The sequence below is a fragment of the Lutjanus erythropterus genome, chromosome 9 (genome assembly GCF_056507025.1).
Source record: "Lutjanus erythropterus isolate fLutEry1 chromosome 9, fLutEry1.hap2, whole genome shotgun sequence".
NCBI lineage: Eukaryota > Metazoa > Chordata > Actinopteri > Lutjaniformes > Lutjanidae > Lutjanus > Lutjanus erythropterus.
Window position 1 is genome coordinate 37,949,299 of NC_139325.1, and position 13,769 is coordinate 37,963,067.

At 40.0% G+C, this 13,769-nt stretch overlaps 1 protein-coding gene across 2 annotated transcripts in view; it reads left to right on the forward strand.

Annotated features, from left to right (window-relative positions):
- bbs9 (Bardet-Biedl syndrome 9) overlaps positions 1 to 13,769 on the forward strand; it is a 210,753-nt gene that overhangs the window by 54,361 nt on the left and 142,623 nt on the right. Inside the window, exons 14-15 of one of the 2 annotated variants that reach the window (XM_084727530.1) lie at positions 2,394 to 2,498; positions 10,358 to 10,372. In XM_084727530.1, the coding sequence (XP_084583656.1) occupies positions 2,394 to 2,498; positions 10,358 to 10,372 (120 nt within the window). The remainder of the gene's footprint in view (positions 1 to 2,393; positions 2,499 to 10,357; positions 10,373 to 13,769) is intronic. The other variant, XM_084727531.1, reaches the window with a different exon arrangement.

Genomic DNA, 13,769 nt, shown 5'->3' on the forward strand with positions numbered 1-13,769 from the left:
GACTCCAGGAGGAAACTGCACCCGGAGACGAATAGTTCCAGCCCATAACTCCCCATAAAACCTTTACTTTCTATGCAGAATTAGATTCGCAGTTTCCCCCTCCTCCCAGGCTTAATGCTGAACTAAGTTATTCAAGTCTTGGCTCCAACTTAAGCATTTAACATAAGCTGATTCTCCTGATTCTCAGGATGTTGTCCAGGGTTCACATGAGAAAACAGTTACACGGTTTGGAGAGTGGTGGTGATCTTTTCTTTTCTCTATTCGGCAAAAATTGAAAGACACATCTTCTTTAAAATGTTGAACTATTCCTTTGAAAATATTGAAAATATTGTTACATTATTTAAAATCCGTTGAATTTTATTGACGAAGGAAGAAAAGATGAACAGAAGGAGAGATGCATAAGAGAGGGCTGAGCAAGAAAAAGGGGTAGCTCCCAAGGAGGGGAGAGGAAGGAGGAGAAGATGGAGGGGAGAGAAGAAAAGAACGGAGAGAGGAGGTCACGCTGTCAGGACGTCTGACAGAGTGTGGAGAAAGTCTCTGTCTGCTTTTTATCGTTTATCTTGTCCTCTGTCTGTGGGAGGGGAGGTGTCGTCGTCTCTTCTTTCATCTCCTCTCATCCATCTCGCCTCCTCCTGCCCTGTCTATCCTCAACTCGAGAGGCTCTCTCAGTGTGTGTGTGTGTGTGTGTGTGTGTGTGTGTGTGTGTGTGTGTGTGTGTGTGTGTGTGTGTGTGATGAAGAAGGACAGTGAGGTTTTCTACTATTTTAAGAAGTGCATTTAGAAAAACACAATGTTGTAGTCAGAAACAAATTCACACACACCCCTCACTTTATTTTATTACACATACACTTTTTCCATTTGGACACAAACACACACACATACTTGGGATTCAGTCACCTGTAACGGGCTGAGCTCAGGAACATCACGCCCCATTACACCACCACACCACCGTGTGTGTGTGTGTGTGTGTGTGTGTGTGTGTGTGTGTGTGTGACTGCATGAAGCCATTAGCTGTAATATATCCTTTCCTCTCCGTCTGTATTTGATCCCTGCTTTTCCTCTCTAGGCTGTTTGCTCTCTGTCTCTCTCCCTCTCTGTTGGTTTTAGGGTATTTGAAGGGAAGCTACAAGTCATCGCCCCTCTCTCATGCTACATGTAATTTCAGTATTGTGTGTGTCTGTGTGTGTGTGCGTGTGTGTGTGCACGCGCTTGGATGAGAGTTAAAGTTCTGGTTAGTGTTGTTAACCCTCTGTCCTCACCTTGCCTGGAGATGTTTAGTGTAAGCATACCTGTGTGTGTGTACATTAAGGGGTCTGGTTAGTATTGGCTTTGCTGTATCCTGTCTTGTCCACACCTCCAAAATGCTGACTCTTTAACTTTGTGTGTGTGTGTGTGTGTGTGTGTGTGTGTGTTTGTGTGTGTGTGTGTGTGTGTGTGTGTGTGTGTGTGTGTGTGTGTGTGTGTGTGTGTGTGTGTGTGTGTGTGTGTGTTTCATTGGCTGCCCTGTTTCCTTCTCTATCGTTCAACGTCTCTCTTTAACGAGAACCGGAACTTCTGTTCTAGAAGTACAAAAACCTCACTGAAAATTACATTAACATTTGTAATAACACAAGTTACTTAAATGGGGTACTCAAGTGATTTAGCAGGTCCATATCCTGACCTATAGATGTTCTCTCTCTCAATTGTAATGGCACTGCAGAACGCGCAGAGCAGGTGACATATGCTTGATTTTTGCCACTGATTGACTCATATTTTTATTCGAAGTGTCTGACAGCATTATGGGAATGGTGGCTCCAGTGAGAGCCCTCTTTATAAAGAGCAAGATATGTTTTGTTTAACCAGAAACAGTTGTTTTGTTGCTCTCGCCAAAATCTCCTTTTGCAAAAACTGAAATTTTAACATCATCGTCAGCTCCATTCAAACTTGGTTCTTCTTTTCTCTGTTCCAACAATCGGCAGCTCTTCGCTGAACTAAACCCTTCATTCACAGCGTGAAGGAGCACAGTGTGCAGGTGACGCACTGCAGCAGCCCGGCCTGAGAGATGCTGCACAGCGTTCTGGGATTTTATTTCTGCACTATAAGAGGACACACACTTTCATTTTTTCTGAGTCTTTTGTGGTGTTCTGAACTGAAAAAAAAGAATGACCCTGTAAATATTCATATTATACGGCCAAATCTGATACGGCTGAAAAACTCCTGAGTCTGCGACGCCTTAGTTTCTAATAATTTCTCCATTTCAGGAACATGTTTCACTTTTAGGGCAGTGAAAGAAACTGTCAGTGAGTGATTTGAGTGAGTGACAGAAGTTAATGGAACAGCTGTTAGACAGGAAGTGATGTCAGGACTTTCTATTTTCATCTTAATGTGAACATGTCTTTGCCCTCTCTCTGTAGGTGTTGGTTCCTCCACAGTTGTGGCGTTTGCGGCTTTCCTCAACGGACGTTACCCCCCCGCTGACCTGACCGGAGACATCACTGTGTCCTACAGCTCCCCGACAGGTAAACACACACACACACACACACACACACACACATTTTCATTATGTTTCCAGATGTGCTAGTTTATTCCAACCAAAACTTATTTTAACAGAATAAAACATTTTGACAGCTGGGTTCTCCAGAAACATTGGTAGTAATGAGTTTCTGTTTAACACAGAACAAATCAATCAAACTTCGCTCTGCACTTGTTTGGCTGTAAAAGTGTTGAGTGTTCACTTGTTATTTTTTTCTGTAAGAGCTGAAAATTATGCTGATTAATGCTCTTTGCTAGAACTGTTTTCAGTTTCTCCATGCAGTACATTTACATTAATTTCTTGTAAAACTGCGATCACATTTAATTTAATTCCCAGACAGCATTAAAGTTGGCAAACTGAGTTTTTAAATTGAACCAAAGACTTTCTGTAATAGAATTAGTAATAATGTAAGTTACATTATGAGTTTAGTTAGAGTTTGAATTGTAACATCACATCCAGTGTTCTGTAACTTTGCTGCTCTCACTTGACGTAAGGACATCTGGGCTCTTTCCAGACGAGTCCAGTTCATCCCCCTGCTCACTCCAGGCATCTGTTTCCAGGGCCTGCAATATTTCTGGAAGATATTACTTTCCCCTGCAAACCAACAAAACCACTCTTTATTTCAAATGTCACAGACGTCCCTTTTTTTTTTTTTTAAAATACTGATTTCAGCATTCGTTCAAAAAGAGCAGCTCATGAAAAAAAAATCCTGTTTTCATGCTATTGTTTCCCTTGGATTACATTTGCTTTGGCAGGCCTCTGTTGGTGGAACAGTTACCCCTCCCCAGAAGCACATTTAATGTGAAATGTCTGGAAATATTGGGAAGTGTTTCTTTTTTGTCAAGCTTTATTGTGATGCTAAAAATAACCTAAAATAAGGAGTATTTCAATGGGCCTTGGAAGCCAAGCAGCTGGGGTAGAGTACGTAGGGGGCTGATCTCGTGTTTCGGGAAGGACCTGTTGGACTGAGGACAGAATTTGAAGAGGTTTATTAAAAGTTGGAGGAAGAAGAGGCACGCAAGGATGGAAAAAAGAGAACAGAGGTGAGGTAGGCAAGGAGTTAGGCGAGGGAAAGGAGGTAAGGAGGTGAGTTATGCCTGGGTGGAAAGTAAGAAGGGGGAGGTATTTTAGATCAGAGAGAGTGTTACTAAGACCATACACTGATATTAGGTGGTGGAACCTCACTTGCAGATATTAACCTTCTGATTGGATCCTGCTTTTATTGTCGCATCCAGCTGTTCCCAAACTTTTTAGGGAAAAAAAATTCAACACAGCCTATTTATAGCCATTGCCATGGTTAGGGTGGTGCATTCAGATAAATTAAATTGAAATAAAGTTACACATGCATAGCCTCAGAAACAGATACACAGATACAGAGATGTGTGTGTGAGTAGAACCAGTAACCTAGTACTAATAATAAAAATGCCAAATTATACCACTACACTGCCATTACATTTTTTCCTCTTTTGCACACACCCCTAGAGGTGTACCCCACTTTTAAAATAATAATTGTTGTGTTGCTGTTACCTTAGAATGAGCCATATATATGTACAGAGGGAGGGAGTCCTCTTCCTCAGGGGCCGCCATGTTGCACCACTATGTTTCTACAACAGCCCAGAATTAGAGCTGTGGGATATATCGATTACGTTTCTTATGTTCAAGTGGTATGGCAGATGACCATATTGTCATATTCAGGTTTTCAGTGCTTCCTCTGGGCCCTGCTGACGGTCAGTTACTTTACTTCAGTCAGCCATAAAGTGCGTAGATCAGCTCAGATTTCCGTATAATAGTTACTGAAAGGCTCTATGTTTTGTTTAAAAGAAATAAAAGTGACATTACTGCAGCATTTCTCTGTACTCTTCACAGTAGTGTCAGTATGAAAAAACTAATTTAGCTAGTTATCAACTACAAGTAATTGTGATTTTTTTTTCCTTAACCCTAGCAGAAAAAAATTATCAACACTTGTTTGCACTATTTGAGAATTTATGATATGTTGTTTTGCTTTGAGAGATATATTAAGATATACATTATATATTGGGGAATATCCTAAAAATGTAAAGATATTATTTTTAAACTATATTCACTCCAATCCAGAATAGACGAACCAAACGCTGGCTCTTGAGTGGCCCCTTCATATTTTTCACAAGCGTCGTAACCACTGTAGTTTCTCCTACAAGCTTGGAAAGGGAAGGGAAGGTGAGCGGAATTCAATTGGTTGCATTCTGCAATCTCACAGCTAGATGCTGTTAAATTTTACGCACTGGTCCTTTAAGGCTAAATTACTGCACAGCACTTTGGCATTCATCCCATATACATCAGTCAAAAGTGGAAACATTAAGGTTAATTGACTCTATCAAAACCAGTGTGAGAACCAATTTTAGATAAGTGTTTTAAGATTGCATTACAACGCTACCTTCATCAGTCAGAGGGGACAGATGCTGCCAAAAGTGATCCAAACATTCAAAGCAACACCTGAATCATCAGGTGGATTTATCTATGCGTACAAGCACCTGGGGGCTGAAGTACACGTTCACTGTCAACCACAGCAGCAGAGCAGCGTTCAGACCCACTTCAGCCCGGCGTGAAAAACCACAGCCCTCTCAGTTATTTCTGTTTTCCCGCTAATACACTCTGCAGTGATCTTACCATCATGCAGAGTCCTGTCTGCTCTAAACTGTGGTGGCGAACTGCAAAGTGGCCATCTTAAGAGCGTGTGCGTAGATGAGCGTGTGTGGTTGTAACGCTGCGGTTGTGTGTTCCTGCAGCGCTAATCTCCATTAATGCCTCGTCTCCTCTCATCCTCTAAATGCTCTGCCGGTATGGGAGGAATGCATCACTTTGTCTCTATCTCTTTCTTTCTTTCTCCGCTCCCACCCAGGGGTGATGATTACGCCTTAACACCGCCCGCCTCGCATAACACCAACCCACCCTGTGGCTACCGTGCCCGTCTTTAAGCCCTACAAAGGCTTTGACATTTAAGAAGCCTGTTGACTCCTTAAGCCCTTCAAAGGAGGCTCGACGGTGGCTGTAGTCGTTACAATCTAGAAAGAATTTCATTAGTGCCCCTCTGTGATTTTCCTAACACCCTGACAATGGGCTTTACTCAAACACACTTCAGACAGATCAAGTGGTCAAGTTGGCATTTATAGTACATTGTTAGCTCATACACAATGAGCATTTTCATCTGAGTGGGCAAAGATAAGTTGCGACTGTGCGGACAATTTCCATAAAACACGGCCAGCCATGATTCATTGGTTGCTAAGCCAGTTCGTGTGGAAACCTAGGGAGCTGGTTGGCAGTCTTTATTGTTTTCTCCTGTTTTATTGAGCTTGCCAGAGTGACCGGCATCTCCATATGTTGATGTCTCCAGGAGGCTGCGGTATTTTGTTAGGTCCTTCCTTGTTTAACAACCAGGTCTGAAATCCATTTCCAAGGAACTTATGTAGTCCAGCTGATGTTGCTGGTGTCGCCTCTGACAAGCAGATCATGTTCTCAACCCTGTTTGTTTGAACTGTATAACAAAAACTAAGTGTCAGGTTTGGTGGAAAGTCAGGCTTCTGGCCAAGGAACAAGTGATTCGCTTTTGTTGCTGATTCTTTTTTTTATTTTATTTTAGCTTTTTTTTCCCTAATGAACTGCTCTACTTATGTGCATATTCTCTCATACTATATATATTTGGATGCAGATCTGCCTGCACATTTAAAAATGCCATTTTTTCTGTTAAAATAATTACTTTTGAGGCTTATACAGCATTGAATTGCAGAAGTCTGTGCTCTCTGTGTGCTCTCTAGTTCTCACTTCAGTTAGTGTAGAAGTTTGCGAGCAATTTAGTTTGTGAATAAATCGATCAAGTCTGCAGAATCCTTCAGCAGATTAATAATAGACCCTGTTTTATGCCTGGTTTCTTGATGAGGCAGCTTGTGTCATGGACTTTTGTGTAAGTTGTAATCAGCTTTTTGTTTTTTTGGTTGTTTGAATATGGACTTATATAGATTTTTTCTCTGCTTTTATCTAGAAATGCATATCTGTAACCAGCTGTTATCATAGATAAACCCATAAATATCAAATATTTTCAGTTGCTTTGTCCAAGGGAACAGGGAAGTGCTGCATGACCACTATTAGCATGTGGGAGTTTAAGCTTTTAAGCTTGATGCTTACATAGACAGTGTAAGATTACCATTAGCATTAGCATTTACATGTTTATACATCTACACTTCTTATGTAGTATTACTGACAGGTATGGTTACATAAGGCTTGTTGAATCTGTTAATTAGATGAACGCTGCTACCAGCTTACTGTGCAGGGTTTGAATAATGAAACATTAAGTTGTCAACTGATGGAGGGAAATATAACTATAGTGTGTGTACTTCATCACACTGATTAGCTGGTATATTTCTTGGTTTTAGCACTTTGGTGTTTCTGTAGTTAAACTTCCAGATACCCTCTGAACCTGCCTAGTTATTGATATAATAAAGGTTTACAGTCTTAAAACGTTCTGTCACACCAGCTAATGGATCCAGAATTTCACTCGTTTCAGTCGGTCTAATTTCTCAGCCGTTACAGGAGATTTCAGGACAGGAAAGACTGATTGAACACCGGCTGGCAGCAGGCCAGGAGTGGCTACTGTGCGAGAGTGTGTGCCGTGAGTGCCTCCTTGCTCCATTTGACATATCCTTTACGTTTAACTGGAGCTTTCACTCAGCGTTGATGCTTTTAGTTCTTTCTCGCTTTTCTTTTTTTCTTTCCCTCCCTGCCTCTTTGTGTTGTTCTTCGCATTTTTTTTATTGTAATTTTCTCCACTCCAGTTTGGCCTTTTCTTTCTTTTCGTTGGCGGTGCAGAGTGGTAACTAGAGGTTGAGACAGAGTAATGACAGAAGTTAAAGTGTATTTTAGGATGAGATAACACTGCTAAATCTGTACGTATTTAGAGAATTTGTTGGCATGTTGTTGATCACGTATCCATCAGAGGTGGAACAGCCTTAAGTGTTTGGTTTGTAAAGAAAATTAATTCCCAACCATTTTGATTAATGATTCATCATTTCAGTCAGTTTTCAAGCAAACGTGTCAAACATTTGCTAGTTTCTGCTTCTCAAATGTGAGAATTTTCTGCTTTTCTTTGTCTCTTATGATGGTTAATGAAGAGTCTTAAGGTTTGGGGCTGTTTGTTGGACAGTAGACAGAACTTGAAGATGGTCATTGATGACATTTTGATAAGAATTTTTCACATTATTTGTCATTTTATAGACTAAAGGAGCAGTTAATTGTGGTTAGTGATGCTGTATTTGGATTGTTAATAAATTAAATGTGATTTACTTGACCTGATGAGAATTAAAACCAGTTGAATATTTAAATAAAAGACAGAATTATGACAGAGGGGGAGAATGAGGCAGAGTTATTGTAGGAAAGGGAGACAGTAAGGAAGTGTGACTTTCATCGCGTTTAACAATGTGAACTTTCTGACTCAGCACCTCGGTGCCTTTTCATTGGCCTGCAACCTGCCATCTGCTTCTCATTCACCTTCGCAGGAAATCGTCTTCGACCAATCAAATCAGAGCTTAATCTGCCAGACTTCTATTGCTGCGGCCTAAAGGTTAGAGAAGCAGGAGGCTGACTGTAAAAATCCCACAGCAGCTGGGGAAATCTGGCAGCGAGGAGTCGGGATAAGAGATGCTCTCCCCTCCTAAAAAAAAAAAAATCAGTTTCGCAACCTGAGGCCTATTTTCACAGCACAGTGTTACTTATCTGCCCTTTTTAAATGTTTCTTAAATTGTTGCCTTCCACATGAAGTATTATAAAATTCTATGCACATAAAAACCCTTCACAAATATCTAATATTTCAGTTAAATTATGTTGACAGATGGTTAGACACTGCAGGTGAACAGGATAACATTTGTACTACTTTTTTTTACTTTTATTAAATGTTATGTTTAAATATACAAATAAAGCATTATCTAATTAAATATGTGCTAATTAGGGTTGAACCGATTGACTGGCCCGAGATCAGAACCGGCTGGTTTTCAGCGTGATCGGCCCTGACCGGTGACCGGCCAGTCAGCGTCACATATCCGATTCTGTGCCCGTCATTGTCACACACATGTTCTGCACGATGGTCACGTCATGCACGCAGCACACAAACTGACCGTGATATCAACACAGTGCTGATAACAGCTACACACTCAGACACATGCTTGCTTGAAGATGACAGTCTACAACAAGACAGAGCAGCTGGCAACGTAAACTCTCTAGCTCCTCAGGCTAATGTTAGCCAGCAGCAGACTGCTGTTCACAGAGGGACAGTTAAAATCTCACCTCCTGTTCTGGCTGAAGAATAAACAACCTGTTTGTGTCTCCTCAAACATTTTCTCATCCAGACTCATTTAACTTCTGCATCTGTTTTTCTCACGGCAAAGTTTTACCGCAGCAAACTGTTTCACCGCGTCAGTCTCCGGTTTCTTTACATCTGCTTCCACAGGAGATCATGTGAAATCGCAACCATGAAATCTCACGAGATTGCATTCCCCCCTATTCATAATCTTAATGTAAAATTATAATAAGCCCTGGCTGTAACCTGAAGGACTTTGGAGAAAATTTAAAATAGTGTTTAATGAATATTTAATAGTCAGTGTTTTATTATCAACATCCAATTTAATTTTTACAAGAAAAGTTGCAAAAATGTTTGTGAATGCTGTCAATTGCAGTTCTTAGAAAGACTGAAAACCAGAATCGTCCAAAATCGGAATTGGCAGGTCAGACCCTAAAAAAAATTCAGATATCAGAATCAGCCATGAAAATTGAAATCGGTGCATCTCTAGTGCTAATATGCATCCATCTCCAGAAAAGAAAACTAATTGTTTGTTAAAGCTATTCTCTATTTTGTTGATATATTAGAATCCTTGTTTTTTGCCATCTTTTTTTAGGAATAAAATGTCAAATCAGGCTATGAATGATATATGAACAAACCCCTCTGTGAAAACCATCAGAATAAAACTTAGTTTTTAGTGTATGTAAGTGCTACTGAATTGGAGATTTCTGGGGGAAAAAAAACAAACTTTGACAAAACAGCCTTTAAAGATATGTACTATATAATTCCAAGTTTGATATATTTTTAAAACAGAAATTTGTACTGAAATAAAGACCTAAATGTGTATTTTGGACATTTTCTTTCCACTAGTCTGACAGAAGACGAATGCTATGGAAGCAAAATAAAATCTTAAAATTGACCGGTGGATGAAAAACGATGCTTTTGCCTGCTGTGTCTGACCTTAACTTCTGGCTTCATATGCAGATTTATGAGCTTTGCAAGCAGGAATAGTTTTAGTCTTCTTTTTTTTTGGCTTTTGTATGTTCCTGGTGTCAGTATGTCTGCATTCAATACAGATTTATTAGTTAGTATTTTAATAAAAGAAGAGGTAGTTTCTTCATTTAAATTAGTTGAACTCTTGATACTGTTTATGAGAATTCCTTTTTTCTCCAAATTCTGTCAGACCAATTTTCATGCTAACCCCTTGACAAGCAGCTATTTAAATTTGGATTTGGACATCTTATCATATTCAGGATCGTTTTGGATCAATCTCCTCCAGCGGTACTTTCCAAGCGTGTGGGAAGACGAACAAAGCGCAGAGTGTGTTTTTAAGTTTGTCTACATCCATATGCAGGGAGACGGAGGTTTTCCCAGGGAATCCCCTCCTCTTTGAACAGCAGAGTCCAGTTCTTCCAGTGCCGCTTTGTTACTGGTCTGCACTGAATAAAGACAGGAGTGATGCCTCTTTCTTCTGCCGTTTCTGTGATCTATCTGAATCTTATTTTTTTTTTAACCTTTCACTCTTCTCCTCTTCCTCTCTGCAGAGCTTAATCCCAAAGGTAAGTGTTTGGTTTGTAGTGCTGGATAGAATAGAGCAAGTAGAAACACACACACACACACACACACACACACACACACACACACACACACGAACACACACATTCTTTATTAAAAAGACAAACATGTACTGCAGACATATACGGATACATACAGTGTATTTGCAGTATTTTGGGACATGTATTTCAATATTCTCTCTATTCTCACACACAGAAACACACACATAATTAAAACTACACTATATGCATTCCAACACACACACATTACTGTATATACAGGAAGAGACCGCTGCCTACTGTTTATGTTCCTGTAACGTGATACTTGGCAAGAGTCTGTACACACACACATACACATTGACTTGTACACATACACATTTCCTCACTGTATGGAATAAGTAAATATCCATTTTTATCCTTTTATACTCTGTGCAGTTTACACAGAAATATCATCTGTTTCACATACAGACATACGGGCGTACGGAAACGCATTGAGCCACATGTTTCAGTGCAGCAAGATACACAAAAACACACAGACACACACACACAGACACACACACACATGTATTGCAGCAGTAGTGTTCCTAGTCGTCAGCCAGTGTTTGTTTTAGTCCGTCTGAGTTTGTGTGCTTTGATACAGAATAGGATGTCCTGTAATCTATAGTGGGCTTAGAGGCCCTGCAGTCGTAGTACACACACACACACACACACACACGTACAGCTATGTAGTGTCTTTATCCCAGGCTCAACTGCAAATTATACTCATATGCAGCTATTTTGCATCAGCCAAACACATTTTTGGGGAAACATAACATAAACTGCCAAAATGAAAGTTTTTTTTTTTTTTTTTTTTTTTTCACTATATCAGACAGAAAAGATGAAACTACAGCTGAGCCCTTGGGACCAATGTTGGTTGATAAGAGGGAGTGTTGTGTAGAGAGTTGTTGATTTTAGGCTACATGCACACTAATATTTTTTTCATTTTAAACTTTTGCTACATAAGTGTTTTGCGTTGCCACTGCTCTGGCATTTAGAGTCCCTAAAACTGAGACTCAAGTTTGAAGAGTCTGGGAAATGCATTTTAGTCTGGATGGGCAGAAACTGAGACTTTTCAAAACGATGACACCCACGTTCACTTCCTGATTGTTTCATATCGTTCACAATATGTCCTTCCTATCCATTCATCACGCTTCTATCACAACCTTTTTCCCTTTTTTTGGCCCTTTTTAAATGACATTGGCACACCAATGGTTAATTAAACATCGATAATGAATAACAGCCATTTCTGACCTTGTTGTCTCGGTGTTACGTTGGTTGCGTCAGATGATTTGAGTGCATTTCAGCCATAAGGCTATTTAGACTATTGATTTACATAACTGTATTGTAGATAGTATGTATAATAGTTGCGTGTGTTTTGTGTGGCTTAGCTCATAGCTGGCTCAAACTATTGTGTTTGGTACAAGCAGTCAATACACCATAGCACTGAAAAGGGCATCAAATAATTTTTCATTGTTTTGATTTCATACACACACGTGTATCTTGTTAACTTAAACTTAAGCGTTGTTGAAAAGATCTCAGTCATTATTGCATGACAGAAATGTCAGATTACTTACATGTTTCAATACAGAGACGTGAACTGCGGCCGTCTTGCATCAAAGGATAACATTTATCCATTATCAGTCATCCAGAAATCCACACCTGGACTCTCTGGCTCTCAGTGGGACCATTTAATGCAAATCAGTAATAAAGAATAACTGCACATGAGCATGATGTGCTGTAACTGTGTGTATCACAGAGGGAATGATAAAAAGACACACACGTGCACCTTTGTTACACACATATTGGATCTTTGGCATACTGTACACACACACACACGCACACACACACACACACACACACACACACACACACACACACACACACACACACAGGGCTGACATCACTGCAGCTGTGGTAAGAACCTGATCCTGTACAGTGGTCCTCTACTCAAATAAACTCTGTGGTCTCTCTCTCTCTCTTCCCCCCTCACACACACACACACACACACACACACACACACAGATTCCAGATAATTGGAATCAGAGTCCTGTGAGACAGCAGTACAGTGGAGGTACAGCAGCTTTAACAAGTAGCAGCAGATTTTAAGTATGTTTAACAGTTGACAAAGCGTTTTTTTCTCCCTCACAGCAGTGGAAGCACTTATCAGAAGTTAAGTCTGGGGTCACTTGTCACAGTATATAACATATCTGTGGATTCAGTTATATCTGCTCTCCTAAAAACACCCCAAAGAAAAGTTACAGGGCACTAAAACTCAGGACAAGCAGTGAATGAAATGAAGAATCTGTAAGACAAACACAGTAACCTCAGTTTACTGTAACTGAGAAATTGTGTTTAGTCGGTTACTCACCCTCTGGCTTCAGTCTCACCGAAACATCTCCCCAAACACCAGCGGCCTGCTGTTTGTCTTTCCACCGTGTCCTGTCATCCTCCATGTCATCAAACCTGACTAAAAATGTGACATTTGACGTAGGCGAGTGATGCAACGTTTATTTATTGCCATGGCAACACCCACAGATTATGATGCAGCATTTGAACTCCGCTCCCATCTAGGTGACGTGACTCAGGATATGACTTTAGCAGATACGGAATACAATTGAGTCAGTTGGAAATTGTAACTGTGTGTTCATGAAGCCTGTTGCTGTTCGCACCGATCAGAAAACAGAAAATGACTCACAGATGAGGGAAATGAAGTGTGATGCATGTAGTACTCTTAACTGGCTTTCCTTGATTGTATTTCTTTTTCTTACTGTTACCTGTAGCAACATTTCCATACCAGTGACGTCTTTAGCAGTCTGAACCCCCACTTAATCACAAACTTGCAGGGGAAAAAAAGAAAAGAAAAAATACATTAATTAAAGTGATAGTTTTTTGAAGTGAGGTAAAGACAAGAAAAGTACACATATTCTTTACTCAAGTAGAGTACAGATACTGTAAAAAAGTAGAAGCATTTATTCAACTTCTTTACTCAAGAAAAATTGAAAAACCACAGTGTCTGAAATGTAAAATGACCTTTCTACTGGCTGTTTCTGTGACTGAACCTCAGCTTTTCTCTGCAGGCGAGTTTCCCGTTTTGTCTGTTTCATCTTGTCACATTTGTTTTCATCTTTTTCATCATTCTCACTCTAAAAGCCAAGTCTAGATTCAGCATCCACTACTTCGTGTTGAGTTAAGTTCTCCTCCAACATCGGTTTTTCACTTTTTCTTTGCATTATTTGCAGATTTTCCTTCTTGACTTATTTTTTAAGACCTCATCTTATGAGTTTAAAATCTAGCCCTTCTCAGAGTGTATTTTTTCACCCTCTGTCTCTTTGCTCCCTCAAGAAATAAAAATCAGTCTCAGTTT